This window comes from Fukomys damarensis, unplaced genomic scaffold (assembly GCF_012274545.1).
Source record: "Fukomys damarensis isolate Sample0158 unplaced genomic scaffold, DMR_v1.0_HiC HiC_scaffold_33, whole genome shotgun sequence".
In the NCBI taxonomy this organism is placed as follows: Eukaryota; Metazoa; Chordata; class Mammalia; order Rodentia; family Bathyergidae; genus Fukomys; species Fukomys damarensis.
This window is the reverse complement of record NW_022900945.1, coordinates 47,528,034-47,547,867: the sequence shown is the minus strand read 5'-3', so window position 1 is coordinate 47,547,867 and position 19,834 is coordinate 47,528,034. Positions and strand designations below refer to the sequence as shown.

At 41.2% G+C, this 19,834-nt stretch overlaps 1 protein-coding gene and 1 long non-coding RNA gene across 8 annotated transcripts in view; one reads left to right on the top strand and one right to left on the bottom strand.

The window, feature by feature from the left end:
• The window catches only part of LOC104866950, a 191,582-nt gene that overhangs the window by 108,504 nt on the left and 63,244 nt on the right, over positions 1 to 19,834 (bottom strand). The window contains exon 3 of one of the 5 annotated variants that reach the window (XR_781620.3): positions 17,723 to 17,903. The exons of the other annotated variants lie outside the window; for them this stretch is intronic. This is a non-coding gene — a long non-coding RNA (uncharacterized LOC104866950). Of the gene's footprint in view, positions 1 to 17,722; positions 17,904 to 19,834 lie in introns of those variants that run through there. 5 annotated transcript variants of the gene reach the window in all.
• Positions 2,904 to 19,834, top strand: part of Vtcn1 (V-set domain containing T cell activation inhibitor 1) — a 54,958-nt gene continuing 38,027 nt past the window's right edge. For all 3 annotated transcript variants that reach the window (XM_010631191.2, XM_010631193.2, XM_010631192.1), the window contains exon 1: positions 2,904 to 3,008. In XM_010631191.2, coding sequence (XP_010629493.1) covers positions 2,977 to 3,008 — 32 coding nt within the window. In that variant the 5' untranslated portion in view covers positions 2,904 to 2,976. The remainder of the gene's footprint in view (positions 3,009 to 19,834) is intronic.

Sequence of the window (19,834 nt, the reverse complement as noted above, 5' to 3'; positions counted from 1 at the left end):
CAGAAGAGAGTAAAATGTTACATATGGGGCAACTAAGAAGCAGGACAACAAAGTTAATATATACTTTTAATAATTTAAATGTAATAATTTAATTCAACCAGGAAATGATGTGAGACTGAATTTCAGTATAGTACGGGACAGAGAAGGGTTAGATTTAGAGGCACAAAGGAGTGGTATGGGCTGCATTATATCTCAAAAACACATAGGTTGAAGTACTAACCCCAAGTACCTCAGAATGTGAGCTCTTTGGAGATACAGTCTTAGAAGAAGCAGTTGAGTTAAAATGAAGTCACCGGGGTGGCCCTAGTTCAATATGACTGGTGTCCCTACAAGAAGAGGAGATTAGGACACAGACATGCACAATAGAAAGACCCTGAAAGACACAGGGAGAAGACAGCCATCTACAAGCCAAGGAGAGAGGCCTCAGGAGAAACCAAGCTTGCTAATCTCCTGGTCTCTGACTTGTAGCTCCAGAATAGTGAGAGTGATTTCTGTTGTTATAAGCCACTACTCAGTGGTATTTTGTCATGGCAGCCCTAGCAAACTAATCATGGAGTAAGAATCAGGAGAATTACTGAAATCAGGGATGATGAAAGCAAAAGAGGAGGAAATACAGGGTAACTCTGAGGTTTCTGACTCATGCAATCTAGTGTTAGGACTCAAAGAATAGTTCCCTCAAAATAGGGTGTGTGGGGGTATGCTAAGACTTTGACCTAAAAGACAGCTTATACTGCTTCAGCCTACCCAAGCATAAATAACTCCAGAGTTCCCTTAGCTGTAATAAGAGCAGACTGCAAAGGGAATACAATCCTCCCTTTCCCTAAAATCCCATTATCTATCTCAGAAAAGAAGACTAAGGAATGTAACCACATCTGGACAGATTTCCCCTATAAGATAATGTCATTCTTTTGGTCATTCAGATTCCAAAGAGACTGTCTTTGGGATTAATCAGTCCCCTAATAACTACTTACAAGCCCTCAGTGGGTATTCCCCAGTGAGCTGTTGCTGTAGTTTTCTCTTTTTGCGTGTGAACAAATTTGTGTGTCTTTCCTCTTACTTAATCTTTGTCGATTTATTCCAGTGACCCTTCAAAGGACAAAGAGGAAATTTCCCTCTACTCATACAGTAGGAAGTGATGCTGCTGTATTCCGAGAGGTGTAACCAGTAAGAATACAGTGATGCTTTCTAGACAACTAGTGATGTCCACTAAGTCGGCTGTGTGGAGCTGAAGTCCAGTCAAGAGGCCTATAGATGTGGGGATCTCCAGATACAGGGGCAGGTGAAGCAGAGCAGTGGATGAGATCACCTAAAGGATATGTGTGCTATGTGGAGAGATTGTTGAAGACAACTGTGGAGAAGCCCTTCACTTATGGAAGAGGAGAACAGCAACCTGGACACAAGACAGAGTGGGAAACATTAGTGGAAGGCTTCAGAAGGCGAGTGTGAAGACAGTCAGGTGCTGTTCAGGTTTTAGTGTCAGGACCACAGTAATATCTGTTTGATTTTTCAGAGGCAGAATAATACTCTTTGGCTTTATATTCTTGTCTAATAATGCCTGCCCTTGTGGCTGGTGGGCTCTTTCATCTCTTCCTGATTGATGCTGCCCTTTGGCCATTTTCTCTTTCACCTAGAGGACTCTCCAATGGGTTGTCAAGTTTTTCCTCCTGGGCTCTCCCTGGATCTTTCCTCAGTGATGCCAGATGGCTGGAGTAGGTACCCGAGGTGAGGCTGTTGTTTTTAGGGCTCACTGAAGGGTTAAGCAAAAACCCTGTGCCCTTGCTCAGAAAGTATAGGAACTATGTGGAAATCATTGTTCAGCTTCCTCAAGCCTGGGAAGGATCTGGTCTTCATGGGGGCTTCATAGTTAGAAGGCAATGTTCTTTACTTACTTTGGGGAATGGGAAAGTACGTGGACCTCTTATCAAACCAACAAATCCAGCAAGAGGTGCCTAGAAGAAAGGTAAAGTGATTTCCCCAAAGCCATTCAGGGTTTGGACCTGGCTTTGTTTGACTTTAAAGATCTTTCTGCTGTGAAATCGTCCTCTTCTTTGTGATTTTCTTGCCACTCAGTTCTCCTTCCTTCAGCTTTACTCTGTGTGTTCCTAATACTGGTGTAAATCTGTGGAAGGCCTGGGTCACTTTCACCATAAACAGCCAGCAGTCATGAACACTTCCTGTCCAAGAACGGAGGGAATGGTGCAGCGATAGCAAGCTTACACCTTAAGAAGCGTCCTGTCTACTTGGACATCTGAATGCTGGGCGCAGTTTAGAGATCACGTTTGCTAACTCAGTCACCTTCAACAGCAATAGTCCTAAACAATGTACATGTGGAATATTTTTGTTGTCTCAAAATAAAATTTTGAGATGGGAAAATCAGGCTCCCTCACCCTCTCATTGAAGTGAAACTAGAAGAGACTTCACCCAGGTGTGCAGTCTCAGTCTTAGGTGACAAATTCAGTGCTCTGGTCACTTCACCTCATGGCCTTTCTGAGGCCCTTCAGCATGAATCACCTCCCTGAGAGACCCCACCAGGTCTGACTCAGCCTCTGCCTGCCTGTCAGCTATCAGAAGGGAGGGAGACAGTTTTGCCTTGTTTTGAGATTAAATATCCTTTTTTAGAGAGCCCTTTCACAGTTAGGAGGAAAAGACCTGCGCTGAATACAAGCCCTAAAGCAAGGGCCTGGGAAGTGTCTCCTTTTCACCCTCTCACCAGGTCAGGGCTTACTTAGAAAGGCAGCTTTGGCCTTTGGCTTCACGGGCTGGCTGGGTGCAGGCAGCCACAGCAATTCTGCACAGCAGGGCTGTTTCCTCATACCTGAGCCAGCCAACTGCAGCTGCATACACCCCTCCCAGCCCACACTATTTAAGATGAGCATGCTGGAGCTTACTGTGAGTCACAGCACTCAGGAGGGAGGCAGCAGCTCCATTCAGCCCAGCTCCTGGCCCCTGCTGTGGGAAGGAATCTATCCCCTCACCATGGCTTCGCTGGGGCAGATCATCTTCTGGAGGTAGAGTACCCTTCTCTCTATCCTTAGGGTTAAGAATCGGGGTGGGGCCTTTTAGGAATCTGGAGAACTGCTGGGCTGTCCCATATGGCCCCACCTGTACCCTTATGATCCAGCATTTCGCCAGCGACAGCCTCACCAGACAAAAACCTCACTGGAGTCAACATCATATTCCAGCCACCTGAGGCACCCAGTCAAGGATAGGGAGGTTTTTGGTGGTGGCCTGCGATGGGGGCTGGCACCTGATGGGTACCAGTAGACTGAGGAGAGCTCAGTGTACCTGGCTAGGGGTTCCACAGAGGTGTGAGATTCTGAGCACTTTAGGGGCAATGAGTGCAGTGGCCTGAGGGAGCAAGGGAAGCAGTGGAGACTGGCATGTGGGATGGCCTCTACAGAGCTCTCCAGATGAAGGAGGAGGATGTGTCCTGACTCCCCTTTGTGGGTGTAATTTCTCTGTACTCCTGAGCAATTCACTCCCGCAGCCCTACCTCACCCCCAACTCCAGGATGGGGTCCCCGGTTTTCCTGTATAGCGACCCTGGCAGCTGCTTTTGCAGCTGCTTAAACTTCTCAGAAATGAAAGAAACAAACTCCTCCCCTCCCTTCTGCTCCTCTCAGATTCTAGTTGCCTTTCCCCCCTCGGAATGTCATTTACCTTTCTGGAAAAGAAGAGATGGAAAATGAAAGGTTTTTTTAAAAAATGGTTGGTGATTCGATGTCAGCCATAGCTCATTACAGTGTTAGGAAGATATATTTACCGGTTCTAAATGTCATTATCTATTTTAAGGAGATGTTATTTCTAGTGTCTATTTCAATGAGAAGAAGAAAAGAGAAAAAAATGGAAGGGAGGGAAAGAAGGGAAGAAAGGACAAGAATCCAGACTAAAACAGTGAAAAGTTTGCAAGACTGACAAAACAAAGGGAGATTCTTTTTCTTGAAACAAAATGTCAGCCTCCTCCGTCCTGTTCATCTGAAACCACCAGTACTTCAGTGGACTGCAATGCCTGGGCAGCCCTTCTCTTCCTGTGCCTGGCAAGGACACTGTACTCTATCTCATCCCTGGAAAAATGGCATGCAGTGGTGGGCTCTCGTGCAGATTGTGCTTTCCAAAAGAATACCCTAAAGAAGCACCTGCATCTGAGGTGTCAATATTTTACAAGCTCATTGGGTGCTTTGTAGTAGTGCATCCTTCAAATCTCACTCCCAACCCCTTGTGAAGGTTGATTATCACCCAGAGAAATGAAGGCATTTGCTCAGGGCCTCAGCCCATGTGTAAAGCCACAGTTCCCCTACTCCCCATTCTTCCAGCTTGGTCCCATGGACGGGACACATGCAACAAGTGACTCTGTTGTTCCGAGGACAGAGTGAGCTTTCTAATAACACATCACAACTAGCCTGACTGGTTTTGCTGGAGGAGTAGAAAGAGGTGGTGGGTGTTCAAAATGTGACTCCCCCACCCTTGAAAGACCCACTGGAATCCACAGAGGCTCCTCTTGTTGGCCCCAGTGGCCTGGTTAGCTATTCATGCTCTGGTTGCAAAAGCAGGAACAAGCTGCAAGGTTGGCAGATCCTTTGTGCAAAGCAGTCACTGGGAAGAGGGAAAACGGGCAGCTTCTGGGGAAGGCAGGATCATCCTGCCCGTGTTAGGGATTCAGATGGCACCCACCAGGGGAAACTCAGTGCCCTCCAAAACTTTCTCCCTTTGCCATACTTTCATTAATTCATAATAGTATCTCTTTTGAGGTGCTCAAGGCTACAGCGATAGTGCAAGAGTCTGCCATCTTTTTCAGAACCAGTGTGTTATTCCTTTAACAATTACCAAAAAGCTTAATACCTTCACGTATTACAGAATGCTGCTCAGAATATGCAGTTTCTACTGTGCCCGCCCTCCTTGGTGCATTTAAGAGCTGTGTAATCAGGGACTCTCTGCCCTTATCCCCATCACCGCCATCAGTAGCAGCAGCATTCATTCAAGGAACGTTTTGTTGAGTTCTGCTTGGAGTCCAATAGTAGAAAAGTTACATTCCCTGCTCTGAGGGTGTTAAATTCCAATCAACTACATTAACAGAGTATCTATTCTGTGTTGAATATTGCCTTAGGCACTGAGGTAAAAGGGACTAAAATGATAACGTTATGGCCTAATGGGGAAGAGAGAGTCTCAAATCGATATTTCCAACATGCATTCAAAAGTAAGATAATAGGCACAAGATGCAATAGCACCACTTTCTTACCCAAGGCTTTGAGGAATGTTTCCTGAGCCAGATGATGGCTGGGGTATCTTGAAAAATGAGTTGGCATTACCCAAGTGAAGATAAGTGAGAAGGGATCTCTAAGTAAAGGAAACAGAATGAAATAAAACTCATGAACTAGTGTACTACACTGGAACGCTGCAAGCTGCTTTATGCTATCAGCACATGAAGTTTGAGGCAGAAAGTCCTGAGAGATGAGGCTAAGCGATCACATCAGATCATGGGGGGCTTATTTGTGGTTGGTGGTGAGGAATCATCGAAAGCTCTTAGGTAAGGGAATCTTGGTGGATTTCATCTTAGGTGACCATGAGGCCAAGGAAGGAAAACAGCTAGAAACGACTTCAGCCAGAGGTATAAGGAATGATAAGAACCAGAAGTAGAGATCCAGGGAAGGGAAATCGATTTTTAAAAATATTCCAGAATTTAAACTTGGTGATAGGTTATAAACAATGGCAGGGGAAATAGGGTGGTGCAGAATTGGAGTGGATGAGGCAAAGGGTAGGTGAAGCCCGGGCTACTCCTGTGTTTTCAGATTGGGAAGAGTGAGTAGAGGGAAAGGGAAGAGGAGGAAGGTGGACAAGAGAGAGAATAAGAGAGGCTTGAACGAAGGAGTCTCAGGGGACTTTTCTCTATAACCTTCGTCTCCCGTTTTCCCCCTTTTCAAGCTTTAGCCTGGCTCAGATGTCCCAGACTTTGACGGTAAGAAATGCTCATCTGGGCCTAGCCTGGGGAGATCTCAGCACCAGTCACATTGACACTTCAAACACATGTAGACAAGAAAAGCTGGGTCCAACTTGCAATCTCTCTGAGCCTATAGAATCTGAGGCTTCAGGACATCTAGAGCTCAACCAACATGACCATAATGGGCATTCGAAAAAACGGAACGAATGGAGTGAAATACTTAAATTGGTGACACTTTTGTTGCTGTCCCCCAGGAGTATATTATCTCTTGATCATGATACCCTTCCTCATCCTTACCTGCTGCAACATTCAGCTCAAAGGCCGCGTCCTCTGTGAAGTCCTAAATGCCATTAATTGCCTCTTTTATGTTCACAGTCAGACTCATTTGTGAACACCTTTCTCTCACTAGGGTTAGGTCCCTGAGGTTCTGGACTTGGTCTTTCTCGCTGCTGTCAGAAAGAAAGGCAGTACTGCTGCTGTGCATCTGGGATTAGACTGCTGTCAGCTAGGTTCATATCCTTGTATCATCAAAAATGCCCTATGAGCTTCAATTTCCTTATCTGTAAAAGGTGGCTGCTAATACTACCTAACCACTAGGGTTTATGAGAGACGTGTGATAATTATGTGCCTGGCAATCCTAAAAAGCTTTACAACCGTTAGCTCTTGTCACGGTCATTATTTGCAAGTCCTTCTATGATGACTGCTACATGGCTGGCTCTGCACAAAAAACAAACTTCAATTCCAGGATCACATCGGCTCTCCTGGGCCTGACATGAATGTTCTAGTGAGGACATATAGTAGATTAATTGTCACCGGGGTCTCAAAGGCAGTTAACTCTAATAAGTTAAGATCGGGAAAATATTCATAGAGTTTTCCAGATTCTTGTTTTGAAAAAAAATCAAGTCCATCCCACCTTTTTTTTTTTTCCTATGAATCTAAGGCTTAATCATGCTTGAGGCCTGAGGATGGTGTGGTTGAGACTCTTCATTAAATGTCTCCCTCTGCCTGCATCGAGCACTAAAGGGTGGGGTTAAAGAGCTTCAGGAGGGTGAGGTGAACCTGGGAGGCCCTTCTGTGCACAGCTGAGTGTTGGAGCCTTCTGATGAGGCACTGCAGACACAGAAATCAAAGGCCTTCAGGGTGTAGCCGAACTACAGAGCTATGACCAAACAAACACTCAGTTATGGTTAATTAGCTAAGCTGCCTCACATTCCTAAATATCTTCATTTCATAGATGCAAATGTTGAGGCTAAATAATTTGTTCAATGCCTCCAGTCAGTCAATGTCAGGAACCAAAAAGTTCCTACCTAGTTCTCCATACTTTAATTAGTTTTTTAAAAATCTTTCTAATCAGCTCTGATTCAACTCTTGCCATTTAAAGCAGAATATAATTCATCACCTCCTCAGGGACCAAAAACTGCCACAGCCAGAGCTCTTAGCTGTCTGACGAGGGAGATATCCCCAGAACAGACAAGAGCCTGTGGATTGCTGGTCTGTGTTGTTTCAGGGAGCTGTTCTATATGAGCGAATGCATCAGCAAGGAATGACTAAATCGGTGAGAATTATTTACTTTCAGAGCTCAAACATTCAGGAAATCAGTGCATCCTCTTGTTTCATCAATGAGATCACCACAATAAAGCATGTAGCTTGCCCAAGGGCCGCACAGTTAAAGAATGGTACAGTAGGGCTTTTTAAATAATCCTACATTGCTCAGTGACCTTAGCCATAGCCTAAGTTGGACCCCAACAGAGCATGTGTTGCTCAAACATCAAAGGTCCTCAAATCTGAGAGACTAAAGCTTCATCCATGTTTACCTTTGACATATGAAGAGATAGAAATAATGTGGATATGAGAATTTGTCTTATCAGTGTATGTAGTCCATCTTTCCACTTCCTGGCTGTGTGACCTCAGAAAGTTCCTTAACTACTGTCTATTTCTCCCTCAGTAAAGTGGGTGTTAATGATAGTACCTAGCCATTAGGGTTGTTGAGAAAGCTAACTGAATTAATCTATGTGAGAAGCTCAGAGCAGCACTGGGCACATATTTAGCACTCTGTGTTAATTACCCTTATTGAAATATTTCTTCCCAATAATTTCAGAGAATAACAAAGTGATTTGGAGGAAGAGAGGGGAATAACAAGCCAAACAAGAAGCTCTGTGTCGAATGTTCTGGACGTCAGTGGATCCGAGATACTTCTTTCTAGTCTCTGTTCTGTGAGATATAGGGAAGTCCTCTGCCCCCTCGGGTAGTGAACTAGGTGAACTCAAAGGCCCCACCTACCCAAACACTGACATCACACTTCAAAGCGTAGTCTCCTATCCAGCAGCATCAGTACCATCCTGGACCTGTTAGAAGTACAAATTCTCAGGCCCCCCCTTCAGATCTACTGAACTGAAAACTCTAGACGTGGACCTAGCAATCTTAAATTCAAGAAACACTGCATTAGCAGTCTCTGTGGGACCCTGGGTACCCCAGGAAAAGTACAGAGATTGAATCCAGATACATATAAATTTCTCATTCCACATTCTTTAGCAAATGTTTTAAATAGCAATGGACAGTCTTGCTGAAAACAGGAAAAGACATGAAGTTCTACAGGTAAGAAGCCCAGGTTATATTTCTATTTATATTAGTTTTCCACAGTCCCAAACCATCTGCCTGGAATATTTCAGATTTACTATTTCATCACTTCCAAATGTATTCCTACTGTTCCCAGCATAGTAGTAATGGGAGAAAGGGCAGACAGTTCTCCCTCTTTCTTTTTCTGCAGATTTACTATGAAAAATTTCATGGAATAAAGACCATAAAAGATTCGAGAGACAGAAAGAGGATATACAATATTTTGGTGTATTGAATTGTCTCTTTTACCTATCTATCTTGCCTTCTCATTGTGCTTTCTTTGCACTGTTCACTCCCAGAGTGGCCGTTTCACAGCTCTCTTCTCCCTTCAATGTTATAAACACCCACCCCCTCTCCCCATCCCAGATGCAGCTAATTATCTTGCTTCATCCTTCACGGAGAAAATAAAACCCAGCAGCCAGGTACTCCTTCATCTTTTTATTTCCCACCTGCCCAAGGGCTCCTTGGTGACCTTTTTCTCTGCATCTCCTTTGGGTCCAGAAGATTTGCCTGATTCCTATCAAAGGTCAACCCCTCTGTGCACTGGACTGAAATCAACTCCCAGCTCATAAATACCTCTTCCAGCTGCCATCATCAATCTCCATTCCCTGCCCTTACTATCCCAGGTAGCAAGCAGCCCATGTATCAGTATTTTCTATCTTAAAAAAAAAACTATCTCTCAACCATATAATCATTGCAGCTAGCCAGCCTGTCTCCCTTTGTCCCTCCTCAGCAAACTGGTTCCAAGAGTTGTCTGCAGTGATTGATCTTATGGGCTTCCCAGCATTGCAGGGGTGTCCACGCACAGAGTGGAGCCACACTGCCTGTGTCTGTTGGGTCCCAGCCCTGCTACTTTCTAGCTTTGTGACCTTGGGCAAGCTATTTATTGCTATTTATCCTCTCTGTGTCTGGGTTCTTCATCCATAAAATGGAGGCAACATCAGAATCTATATCATGAGAGTGTTGTGAGAATTATGCAAATTAAGACATACACACATTTAGCAGACACATCATGAGCTACTTATTCTATATTATTTCATCTCAACTAACTCATTGCATTTTGGGTTTTGTCCCCACTAAGTTAAAATATTGCACCTACCAGTGCCTCCCATCACTTCCATTTCCATTGCCGAATCCAGTGTTTGCTTCTCTATTGTTACCTTACGTGACTTTACAACATTCAGTACAGATGCTCCTACTACCTGCTTCTCAAAATCCTTTCTTCTCTTGGCTCCCATGACTCTATTCTTCCCTTTGCCCTGTGACACTTGTCTCAGCTTTTGCAGTTGGCCTCTGCTTCTCTACATTTGGTCTAGTGATAGCAGCTTTCCTCCTGTCCCCCACACAACTCCAAAGCACCATGCTGTCCTTCCAGGGCACCCACCTCTGGCACAAGGACACAGACTTTTGTTCTTTTCCAGTATATGACAATGGACTCTTACCTTTGGCAAAAGGCTTCAGGGTCCAGAAACAGGATGTAATAGAATAGGGACAATTATCATTGAAGCAGCTGATATAAGCTTCAGAAAATCCTATGAGGTATGATAGAGTAAGTCATGTAAATAGCAAGCTCTGTATGGGAGGAAGATTTTTCTAGACTCCAGAGGAACACCCTGACATGTTCCCTGAAAGCTTGAGAGAAAGGTCCTGCTGGAAAGCCCTGTGGCAGGATAAAGTTAAATGAGGAATTATCCCAACCAAGAAGCTGCTCTTTGATTCTAGCTTCTGCATGTCCAGGGAATCTGTTTCCTCTCTTCTTTCATGAAAGGCCAAGTCTTGGTGATTCTCTTTGCAGTTAAGAGAAAAGAAACCAGAGTTGATGAGAAAATCGTGGTGTTGCTATAGTGGCCTTACATCAGAGGATCTTTATCTAATAACCTTAATATAATATCAAGGGAATTTAGCAAAAGCCAGCCAACTTTCCAGCCTCTTGCTGTAGTCACCTTGGTCTTGGGGCCAGCTCTCTGGGTGCTTCCCCGTAGAGGAGCTCTCCCTCTGTGTGCTCATCCCTGCAAGCATGCAAGGAACGGTGGGGTGGGCTTGCAAATTACTGCTGGCCCAGAGCATAGGAACAGGCTGCATTTGAGAACAAGATAAGGGTTGTGAGAGTGGGGAATGTCAGGACTCCAGAACATCTCTTATACAGAGGAACCTCCACTGAGCCCTGGGGAGAAAAGGGGGCTCCTCAGCTACTGTGCCTTTCGGAGCAGCAACTCTGTGCTGCTGCTGCACTGGGAGTCTCGTACAAGCCAGGCTTTGTCTGAGGTGTTGACAGAGAAATCTTGGACAATGACTACCTCCTCCTCCACCAATAGTTTGCTAAGAGCCTGTTGGGATAGTACCCTAAGCAAGACTAAGAAGACATTTTTCCTTAGACTTAGCTTTATAAATAGCAGTTAGATCCCCAATTTAGCTCACAAAAGTCTATGCATCCTATACTATAGTTCTAATAGTTCATTTATGTTAGTAATGTTTTTCACCTTATAAACACACACTATTCCTAAAATAGCGAGATCTAATATATTTGTGAGGCCTAATCAAGAAAGCATATCAATGGGCCAGGGATTTAGCTTAGTGGTTCCGCTGCCTGCCTCACAAGTGCAAGGTCCCAAGTTTGATCCCCAGTACCAAAAAAATTCAAATCATCATTTATATATAGTGTGTGGCTATGGGATCCTATTCAAAACTTCATACAACAAACTTAAATGCAAACTTTTAAAAGAAGCCATTGGGTTTTTTAAATGCCTGTAGGTTTTTAAATCTATGTAGATGGGCTTCTGAGTGAGGAGAGAGGGGCTGTCCAAGAGGTAACACTAATTTACCCTTAGGTCTTTAACAATAAAGAGGCCAGAGGGACATAACATCAACGTCTTGGCTGGCTATCTAGTTGCTGCTGTTGTTTTACTGTGACACAGTACAACATTTAAGGAAATTCTGCAAAACAGAAAAACCCAAAGTCAACCATAGTTTTATCATTGTAAATAATTTTTTTTACTTTTTAAAGACCAACAAAGGATTTCTGCATAATTATTAATAGAGCAGGTGCTTTTTATATTCTGCTTTCCCCACTAAAATGTTACTATTTTTTGTTTTTATTAGTACATGTTTGCAGCCCATGATGTTTACATTCATCTTAGGGAGTGGGTATGCATACATAACACATCCTGATTTATTATTTTATTCTCCTTACCTCTGTCTCTAGATCCCCTTTCTGTATTTTTTATTATTATTGATTTTGTTTAGTTTATGTTTGTGGCATATGATTACATTCATTGTGGGTAGTTGATATAAATACATAACACATCTTAAATCTTTTTACATCTCACCCTACACACACTCTCTCTTCATGTCTTTGTCTTCTTCCTATTTGCAAAACATCTCTCTGTTTCCATTCATCAGTCTTTTGTTGGTTTTTTTATTTGTACTTCAAGTTATTCACATGAGAGAAACCGCACAGTATTTAAGCTTGTGTGTCTTGTTTATTTCACTTAACATTATATTTTTCAAGGTATAACTATCTTCCTACAAATGTCTTGAATTTCTCTTTGTTTATAGCTCAGTAGTATTCAATTAAGTATAGCTACATTTTATTCATCCACTCATCTGTTGTTGGACATACAGGTTACTTCCAATATTTAGCTATTGTGAATTGTGCTGCTATAAACATAAGTATGCATGTATCACGGTAGTATGATGCCTTCAGATCTTTATGGAAGACACCTAGAAGGTGAACAGTTCAGTCAAATGTAGTTTCCATTTTTAGTTCTTTGAGAATCTCCATACTGATTTTCACATTGGTTTTAGTATTTTACATTGCCATCAACATTTTCCCTACTGCCATGCCACCATTTTTATTATTTGATTTCTTAGTGATTATCATTCTTCCTGGTGTAACATGAAATCTCCATGTTTTCAATTTGCATTTCTGTAATAGCCAGAGATGTTGACCCCTTTTTCATATATTTATTGGCCATTTGTGCTTCTTCTGTGAAGTGTCTATCATTTCACTTCCACATTTTTTCATTGGGTCTTTTATTTGCAGTAATCCAATTTTTTAAGGTTCTTTATATATTCTAGATATTAGACCTCTGAGGAACAGCTGGTAAAAATGTTTGCTCATTCTGTAGGTTGTCTCTTTACTCTCTTGTTTTCTTTTTCTATGCAGAAGCTTCTTAATATGATATAATCCCATTTGTTGATTCTAGATGATATTTCTTTGCAATTGGAGATCTGTGAAGAAAGTCTTTGCCTACACCTACGACTTCAAGAGTTTTACCTATTTTGTCTTCCATCAGCTGAAGTGTTTCTGTTTTAATACTTGAATATTTGGTCCATTTTTATCATAGTCTATCACACGATAAGAGGTGTGAATTCAGCTTCACTCTTCTGCATATGCACATCCAGTTTTCCCAGCACCATGTGCTAAAGGGGCTGTCCTTCATGTAATGTATGTTTCTGGCTCCTTTCTCAAAGATCAAATAGCTGAATGTGTCCAGAGTTATTTCTACATCCTCTATGTTATTCTGTGGTATTTTTGTGCCAATACCATGCTGTTATTATCATTCTAGCTTTGTAATATAATTTGAATTTTGGTACTCTGATGCCCACTGCTTGATTCTTGTTGCTCAGGATTGCTTTTGCTATTCTGGGTCTCTTCTGGTTCTGTATTCATTTTAGGATTTTTTTTCCTAGCTCTGTGAGGAATGCTGTAGGTATTTTGACTGGGATTGCTTCAAATCTATATATCAGTTTTGGAAGTATGGTCATCTTGACAAGATTGGTTCTGCCTCGATGCTGTAGTTGTCATTGTAGAGGTTTTTTACTTCCTTGGTTAGGCTAATTCCTAGGTATTTAATTTTTGGCACTATTATAAATGGAATTGTTTGCCTAATTTTTCTCAGTGAGTTCCTTATTAGCATATAGAAACATCACTGATTTTTGTGTACTGCTTTTGTATCCTGCTTCATTGCTGAATTTGCTTATTAATTCTAGTTTTCAGTGAAATTTTGTGGGTCTTCTATGTAGAATATGTCATATGCAAATAATGATAATTTGACTTCTTCCTTTCTCATATGTATCTCCTTTATTTCTTTCTCTTGCCTGATTGCTCTAGTTAATGTTTTGAGTACTATGTTGAACAGGAGCAATGATAGTGGACATCCTTGTTGTAATCCTGATTTTGGAAGGAATCATCATTTAATATGATGTTGGCCACTGGTTTTTCAGAAATGGCTTCTCTCAGACTCAGTTAAGGTCCTTCATACCTGTTTTTTCTTCAGGATTTTTATCATGAATGGGTGTTGGATTTAGCCAAAGCTTCTTCCACAGCTACTGATATGATTATGTGATTTTTGTACTTGCTTCTGTATGGGGCATATTAAATTTATTGATTTGTATATGTTGAACTATCCTTGCAACCTAAGATGAAACCTCCTTGGCCATGAGGTATGATCCCTTTGATGAATTGTTGCATTCTATTTACTAATGCCCTATTGAGAATTTTTGCACCTATGTTCATTAATGAGATTGCCCTGTAGTTTTCTTTTTTATTTGGATCTTTGTCTGGTTTTGGGAACAGAGTGATGCTAACTTTCAGAAATGAATGTGGAAGCACTCTTTCCTTTTCAATTCGTTGAAAAGTTTGAGGACTACTGGTGTTACAACATCAATAAAGTTCTCAGAGAATTCAGCAATGAATTCATCAATCCAGTGCTTTTCTTAGTTGGTAGGACTTTTATTATTGCCTCAATTTCACTGTTATTAAATTGTTCAGAATTTTTATGTCTTCATGGTTTAGTTTTGGTAATTCATGTGAGTCTAGTAATGTATTTCTTAAAGATTTTCAAATTTGTTGGAATATAAGTTTTTAATATAGTAATTACTGCCTTCTGAATTTCATCAGTGTCTTTTAATTTTATCTTTTTCATTTATAATTGCATTGATGTGAGTCTTTTCTCTCTTTTGGTAAGTTTGGTTAAGGTTTTATCTGTTTTATGTATTCTTTTAAGAAAATAGCTCTTTGATTTATTGATTCTTTGTATTTTTTGTCTCAATTTCATTCCCCCCCTCCTTTTTTTTTGGACTTACTGATTCTTTGTTCTTGTTTTTGCCTCAATTTCATTCACTTCTGCTCTGATCTTTATGCTTTCCCTCCTTAAATTTTGATCGGGGTTGGATTGTTGTTTCTCAAATATCTTGAGGTTTACCAGTAGGCTATTTATTTGAGCTTGCTCTTTTTTTCTAATATAAGCACTGATTATTGTTAAGCTTCCCTCTTAGAACTGCTTTTATTGTGTCAAATAGATTCTGATGTGTTTAAATTAGATGGAAATCAATATATAATCAGTGAGGGACTGGAATCTCAAGGAATTCAGTGAAGAAAAAGACATCAAAATTACAGCTGGAGGTGCATCTGAAGAAGGCCAGGGCCCAAGATAAAGATGCAATGGCCAGGTATATATGCCCCTAAGGCAGAAAGAATAACTTGGACTTTTTCTATAATTAGCATCACCTAGTCCAGTAAGTCCAGGTAGGTATCAGGAGCCCAGATGCATAGCCAGAGCATCTGGACCCATCCCTTCCCTAAAATGCCTGTGGTTCTTTCAATGTATCCTTGTTACTGAATCATTTCTCTATTGGATCAATATTAGCTAAGCACTTAGTTGTAATTCTATACATCGATAGCATCTTGATCCATGTTGTACCCACATTGTGATTTGGCTGTATAATTTATTACTGACAAAAGCCCTCAGTGCCAACCCGCTTTCAGGACCCCACCTCTCAGGAGCTATCTCTTCATAAACTTTTCCTACTCTTAACCTCCACTGTCTGTTGGAATTCGACACAAACTCAGCACATCTGGCATCTGACAGGTTGGGAGTCATATTTCTCCTATATCACTGGCATTGTCCTTTGATTCTAGAAATTGTTTAATTTCTTCCTCCATTTCTTCTGTGACCCAGTGGGAGTGCAGAAATGTGTTATTATGTTTCCAGATGTTTATAATTTTCTCTAGTTTCTTCTGTGATTGATTTTTTAGCTGCAATGCACATTGGTCTGAAAATAAACATGGGGTGATTTCTATTCTTTTATTTATTTAAGCAGGCTTCTTGGACTAATATGTGGATTATTTTGTAGAAAATTCTGTGCTGCTAAGAAGAACATGCATTCTGTTGTAGAGGGTAAATATCTATTACATGCATTTTTTCCAAAGATGTGATTCAGCTCTACTATTTCTCTTTGGACTCTTTGTTTAGTGATCTCTCTTTGTGAAAGTGGGGTAGTGAGGTCACCCATTATGAGTGTGTTGGTGTATATATGATCTCTTATGTTCAGCAGTATTGTTTTATGAAGATATGTGCTCCAGTATTACGTACATAAATATTAACTCTGTTGGATTGTTCTAAACAGGAGAATAGATCATGAGTGGAAAAAAACACATTAACATGCATCCAGGGCCTGTCCCGACCACCTAAATGACTCAGGCTGGCTGAGCAGGAGCCTAAGAGGCAAAGGGCAGGCTGGCATTTCCCTCCCCAAGAGTGCCCACCGATGTCTATAAAGTCATCATATTTTTCAGATCTTCCTTTCTATAGTGTTTCTTTCTTGATTAACCTTGCAGCCATTCGACTTTTTCACAACTAACCTATGCCATTTCCTCTCTCATAAAATGGAAGCACTCACTAGGTGACGTTAATAGCTCACCATTATCCCTCGAACGCCAGACACTAAATAAACATGAGTATTATTTTGACTGACCTCTCATAACTGTTCATTAGTTCCTCTTTTCAGGATATCATCGTTGCCTTATTTTACGTTGTTCATCTAATTTTCCCATCGCTATGAAGTGAGTGAACTGCTGAGGATGCAGGGAGGAGCCATGGCACTGATTCCCTGGTGCCTCTATAAAGACACGGACTCTGAAGACACACACGGGAAGAACGGGAATTTGTTTTTTGTGCAGCTACTGTCCAAGACAGAGAATGGAAACACTGGCTGGGGGTAGTGCGTCAGTGCCTTGACCAGGACTCAACCAGTGCTTTCACTTTATCTCTTTTTCCCCCCTTTTTTTCACTCCACTAACCCACTATCTGAAATCCTTTCCCTGAGAAAGCCTTAAACAAGACTGTCATTTACACGCGACCTAATGACCGTGTGACTGTCTTCTGTCGACTGATTAGGTATTTTGACATCATTTAGCAGATTGGATCATCTAGCATCTGTTCAGTGTAAGAATTATCATGGTGCTGCAGGGAAGGTAAAGATGAGAGTTGAAAGATGCGGTGTCATTTCTCTGTGACAGGACAGAGTTAAAGTAGTTCACTGAAGTTAGGTGAGGTTTAAATGACATTAAATGGGCCCCACAGTTTTGTACCCCTACCATGGAACACAGAGTGAGCCTGCCTACACAAATAACCTCAGACTCTCACGGGCATTGCTGTGAACACTCAATTACCGAGAAAGGTAAGAATGAGCCCTTTTGATTTCTCATGAGTGGAAGTAAAGCTCTTGGCGTAGGCTCACTGAAAGAGCAAACACTGGTAAACCCTGAGCAAACCATGTCATCATTCAGATCCTCACAGCTCATTTGTCCTCTAAAAGTTAAATAAATGTAATAATGTACACAGAGTACCCTGAGAGCAATGGGAAAAGGGTGGGGCATAGATATTGCTACTTCTCTTCAGCTACAAAATAGAATTCCTTTCCAAATTTATGGTGTGTAATTCTTTTTTTTTTTTCCATTAAGTTCCTTGGTACATTTAAAGCAAACAATATAGTTACATTTATCACTGGGATCTTATACCTTTACATGATATATCTTGGTTCTTGTTTTATCCCCATACCCCTTGCCCTCCCTTCACCCCCTTCACCCTTCCCTATTACAAAGATTTTATTTCCATTTTTTCACATTTTTCCCCATATTTCCTTTCCCCTGCACTTCCCACTTCCCCTTTAGTGTTTCCACCCGCTGCCTCGCAAGTGCAAGGGCCAGAGTTCAATCCCCATACCAAAAAAGACTATCATGTAATTTTATGCTGGTCAGTTTGTTTCTTCAAGCTGCAGCTTTCATTTATTAAGTAAGGATAATAAGTGGACTTCCAAGAACTGCTTTGAGGATCACAGATGATAAAGTGCAAAAGATCAGCAAGGAAACAACACTGATGGCAATACATAGCTCTCATATACTGCCAGGGACATCTACATATTTAAATGAGAGGCTACCTTCCCCAATGGAATTTAAAAACAGTACCCACACCCATATACCTTGCACCTCAAAATAGTCAAAAGTCTGGAAAGCAATGGTCATATATGTCCAACTCTTCAGTTCTCTTTCAGTCCAGCTTCCAGGGAGTCTATACAGGGATATAAGTTGACAGTTTGAATCTCTTGGTCAATGGTTTATTGCTTCAGAGTCTCACTGCCTCATAATCACAACCTCCAATGCTAAGTTCCTCTGTATGCCCGCATTCTTCTAGGAGTTCTGCATATATTATTAATTTATTTAACAAATATTTATTGAGCATCTTTTAGGAATTTTGCATATGCTATTTATTTCTTTAACAAATATTCACTGAATATGTGTTATTGTACCTGGAACTCTAGATCGTGGATAAGAAGCAAGGCCTTACCATCATTTAGAGTACAGGGCAGGAGATATAAACACACACACTCTGAATACAGTATGCTACCATGTACAACCGCAGGCCAATTTCCAAATGCCATGGAGTCACTTATAATCCAGTCTCAATGGTGGTGATGGTGGTGGGGTGGTCAGACAGACTTTTCTGGAGAAGGGGGCCTCTAATCTGAGTGGGAAGTAGCCAAACAAGGAGAGATGGGAAGAAGAGTCCAGCAAAGGGAAAAGCCCATGATATGACATGGGTGGGCTGGGAGGAGGAAGAGGAAGACAGCATCGGGACCAAATGGTTAGCAAAAGAGGTTAGCAAAAGCCAGATTTAATCTCGACAATAGAATAAAGTGAGTTTTATCTTCTCCATTTTGCAACTGAGTAAATTAGGATTCAAAATAATATGAGAAAGTAAAGGAGGATGCTCGGGAGGATGATTAAAAGATATGCAAAACCATCAGGTAAAATGGAATTAATTCATCTTTGCAAACAATTTTCAAATGAGCAAAGAAATGACATGGAGGTTGCTCATTCATGGCAGGACATTGCTAGGGTCACAGAGCTCTTTACTGACCATTTTCTCCCAGGGATCAGCAATTTTGCTATTATCCATGATCACAACTGTTTAATGTGGTGTATTAAAGGAAATAGGAAATACAGTCTAAGCCTGTCTGCCTCCAATATCTATATTCTTTTCTTGTTTAAAAAAATATTCTTTTATTTCCAATAATGAGATTTTGGGGGAACTACTGAGGAAATAGGGTGCTTGGGCTGATGCTTCTTATGAAGCAAAACATCGTAGGTCCATGGGCTTGGTTACTATACTTTGTCAAGAGCTCAGGAAACTGACTTCCCAAGAAACTTAATTCAAAAACCCAAATTGTTGTGTTTCATTAGCTTTATTTTAAAAACTTGAAAATAAAACTTGAGAAGTAATAGTCTCAGTGTTAGGGGATCATAATCTTGGTATGAGAAACACTGTGATATTCAAAGATCTTGTCAAGATCTTGACTCTGAAGGAACCAGCAAGAAATCTTCTGGTTCTAAAACTTCTGTGTTCAAATTTTAGAATAAGTCTAAAACTTTGAAACAAATATAAATCTGGCTATATTTTCACATATTTCTAGATTAATATTTTCCAACAGAAAAATTTCTAGACTAATGAAATCCTTGGCTCCCCCCAGCATGGTACAAAGGATCAATCCTAGGACCTCACATACACTAGGCAATCGCGCTACCACTAAGCCCCATCTCCTGCTCTCCAATTAATTTAAAAAACATGTTGTCAGAAGGTAAATGATAATTTTCTAGGGCAAAAGCTATGGATTTACATTTAGTATATGCAGAGTATCCTGCTAGTCTCACAGTTTTCTACCCTTATGGCAAATACAACTGCAAAAACTGAGTTACAAGATGGTGACTTTTACTAGCAATCCCAAAAGGTGTCAAAATGTGAAGGAAGTGTTCAGTGTGCCTGGAAATTCTAAGCTCTCCTGGTGCCACCCACACAGGCTCTGGAACTGAAACTGCTCTCTAATCATGGGGCAGCTTATGCACAGCATTTTGAGTTATGAAAAACATGCTTTCCCCATTAATGAAGAAAAACAAGTTATGTATAATTTCTGGTGCACATCACTTGGGGACTGACTCTTACTA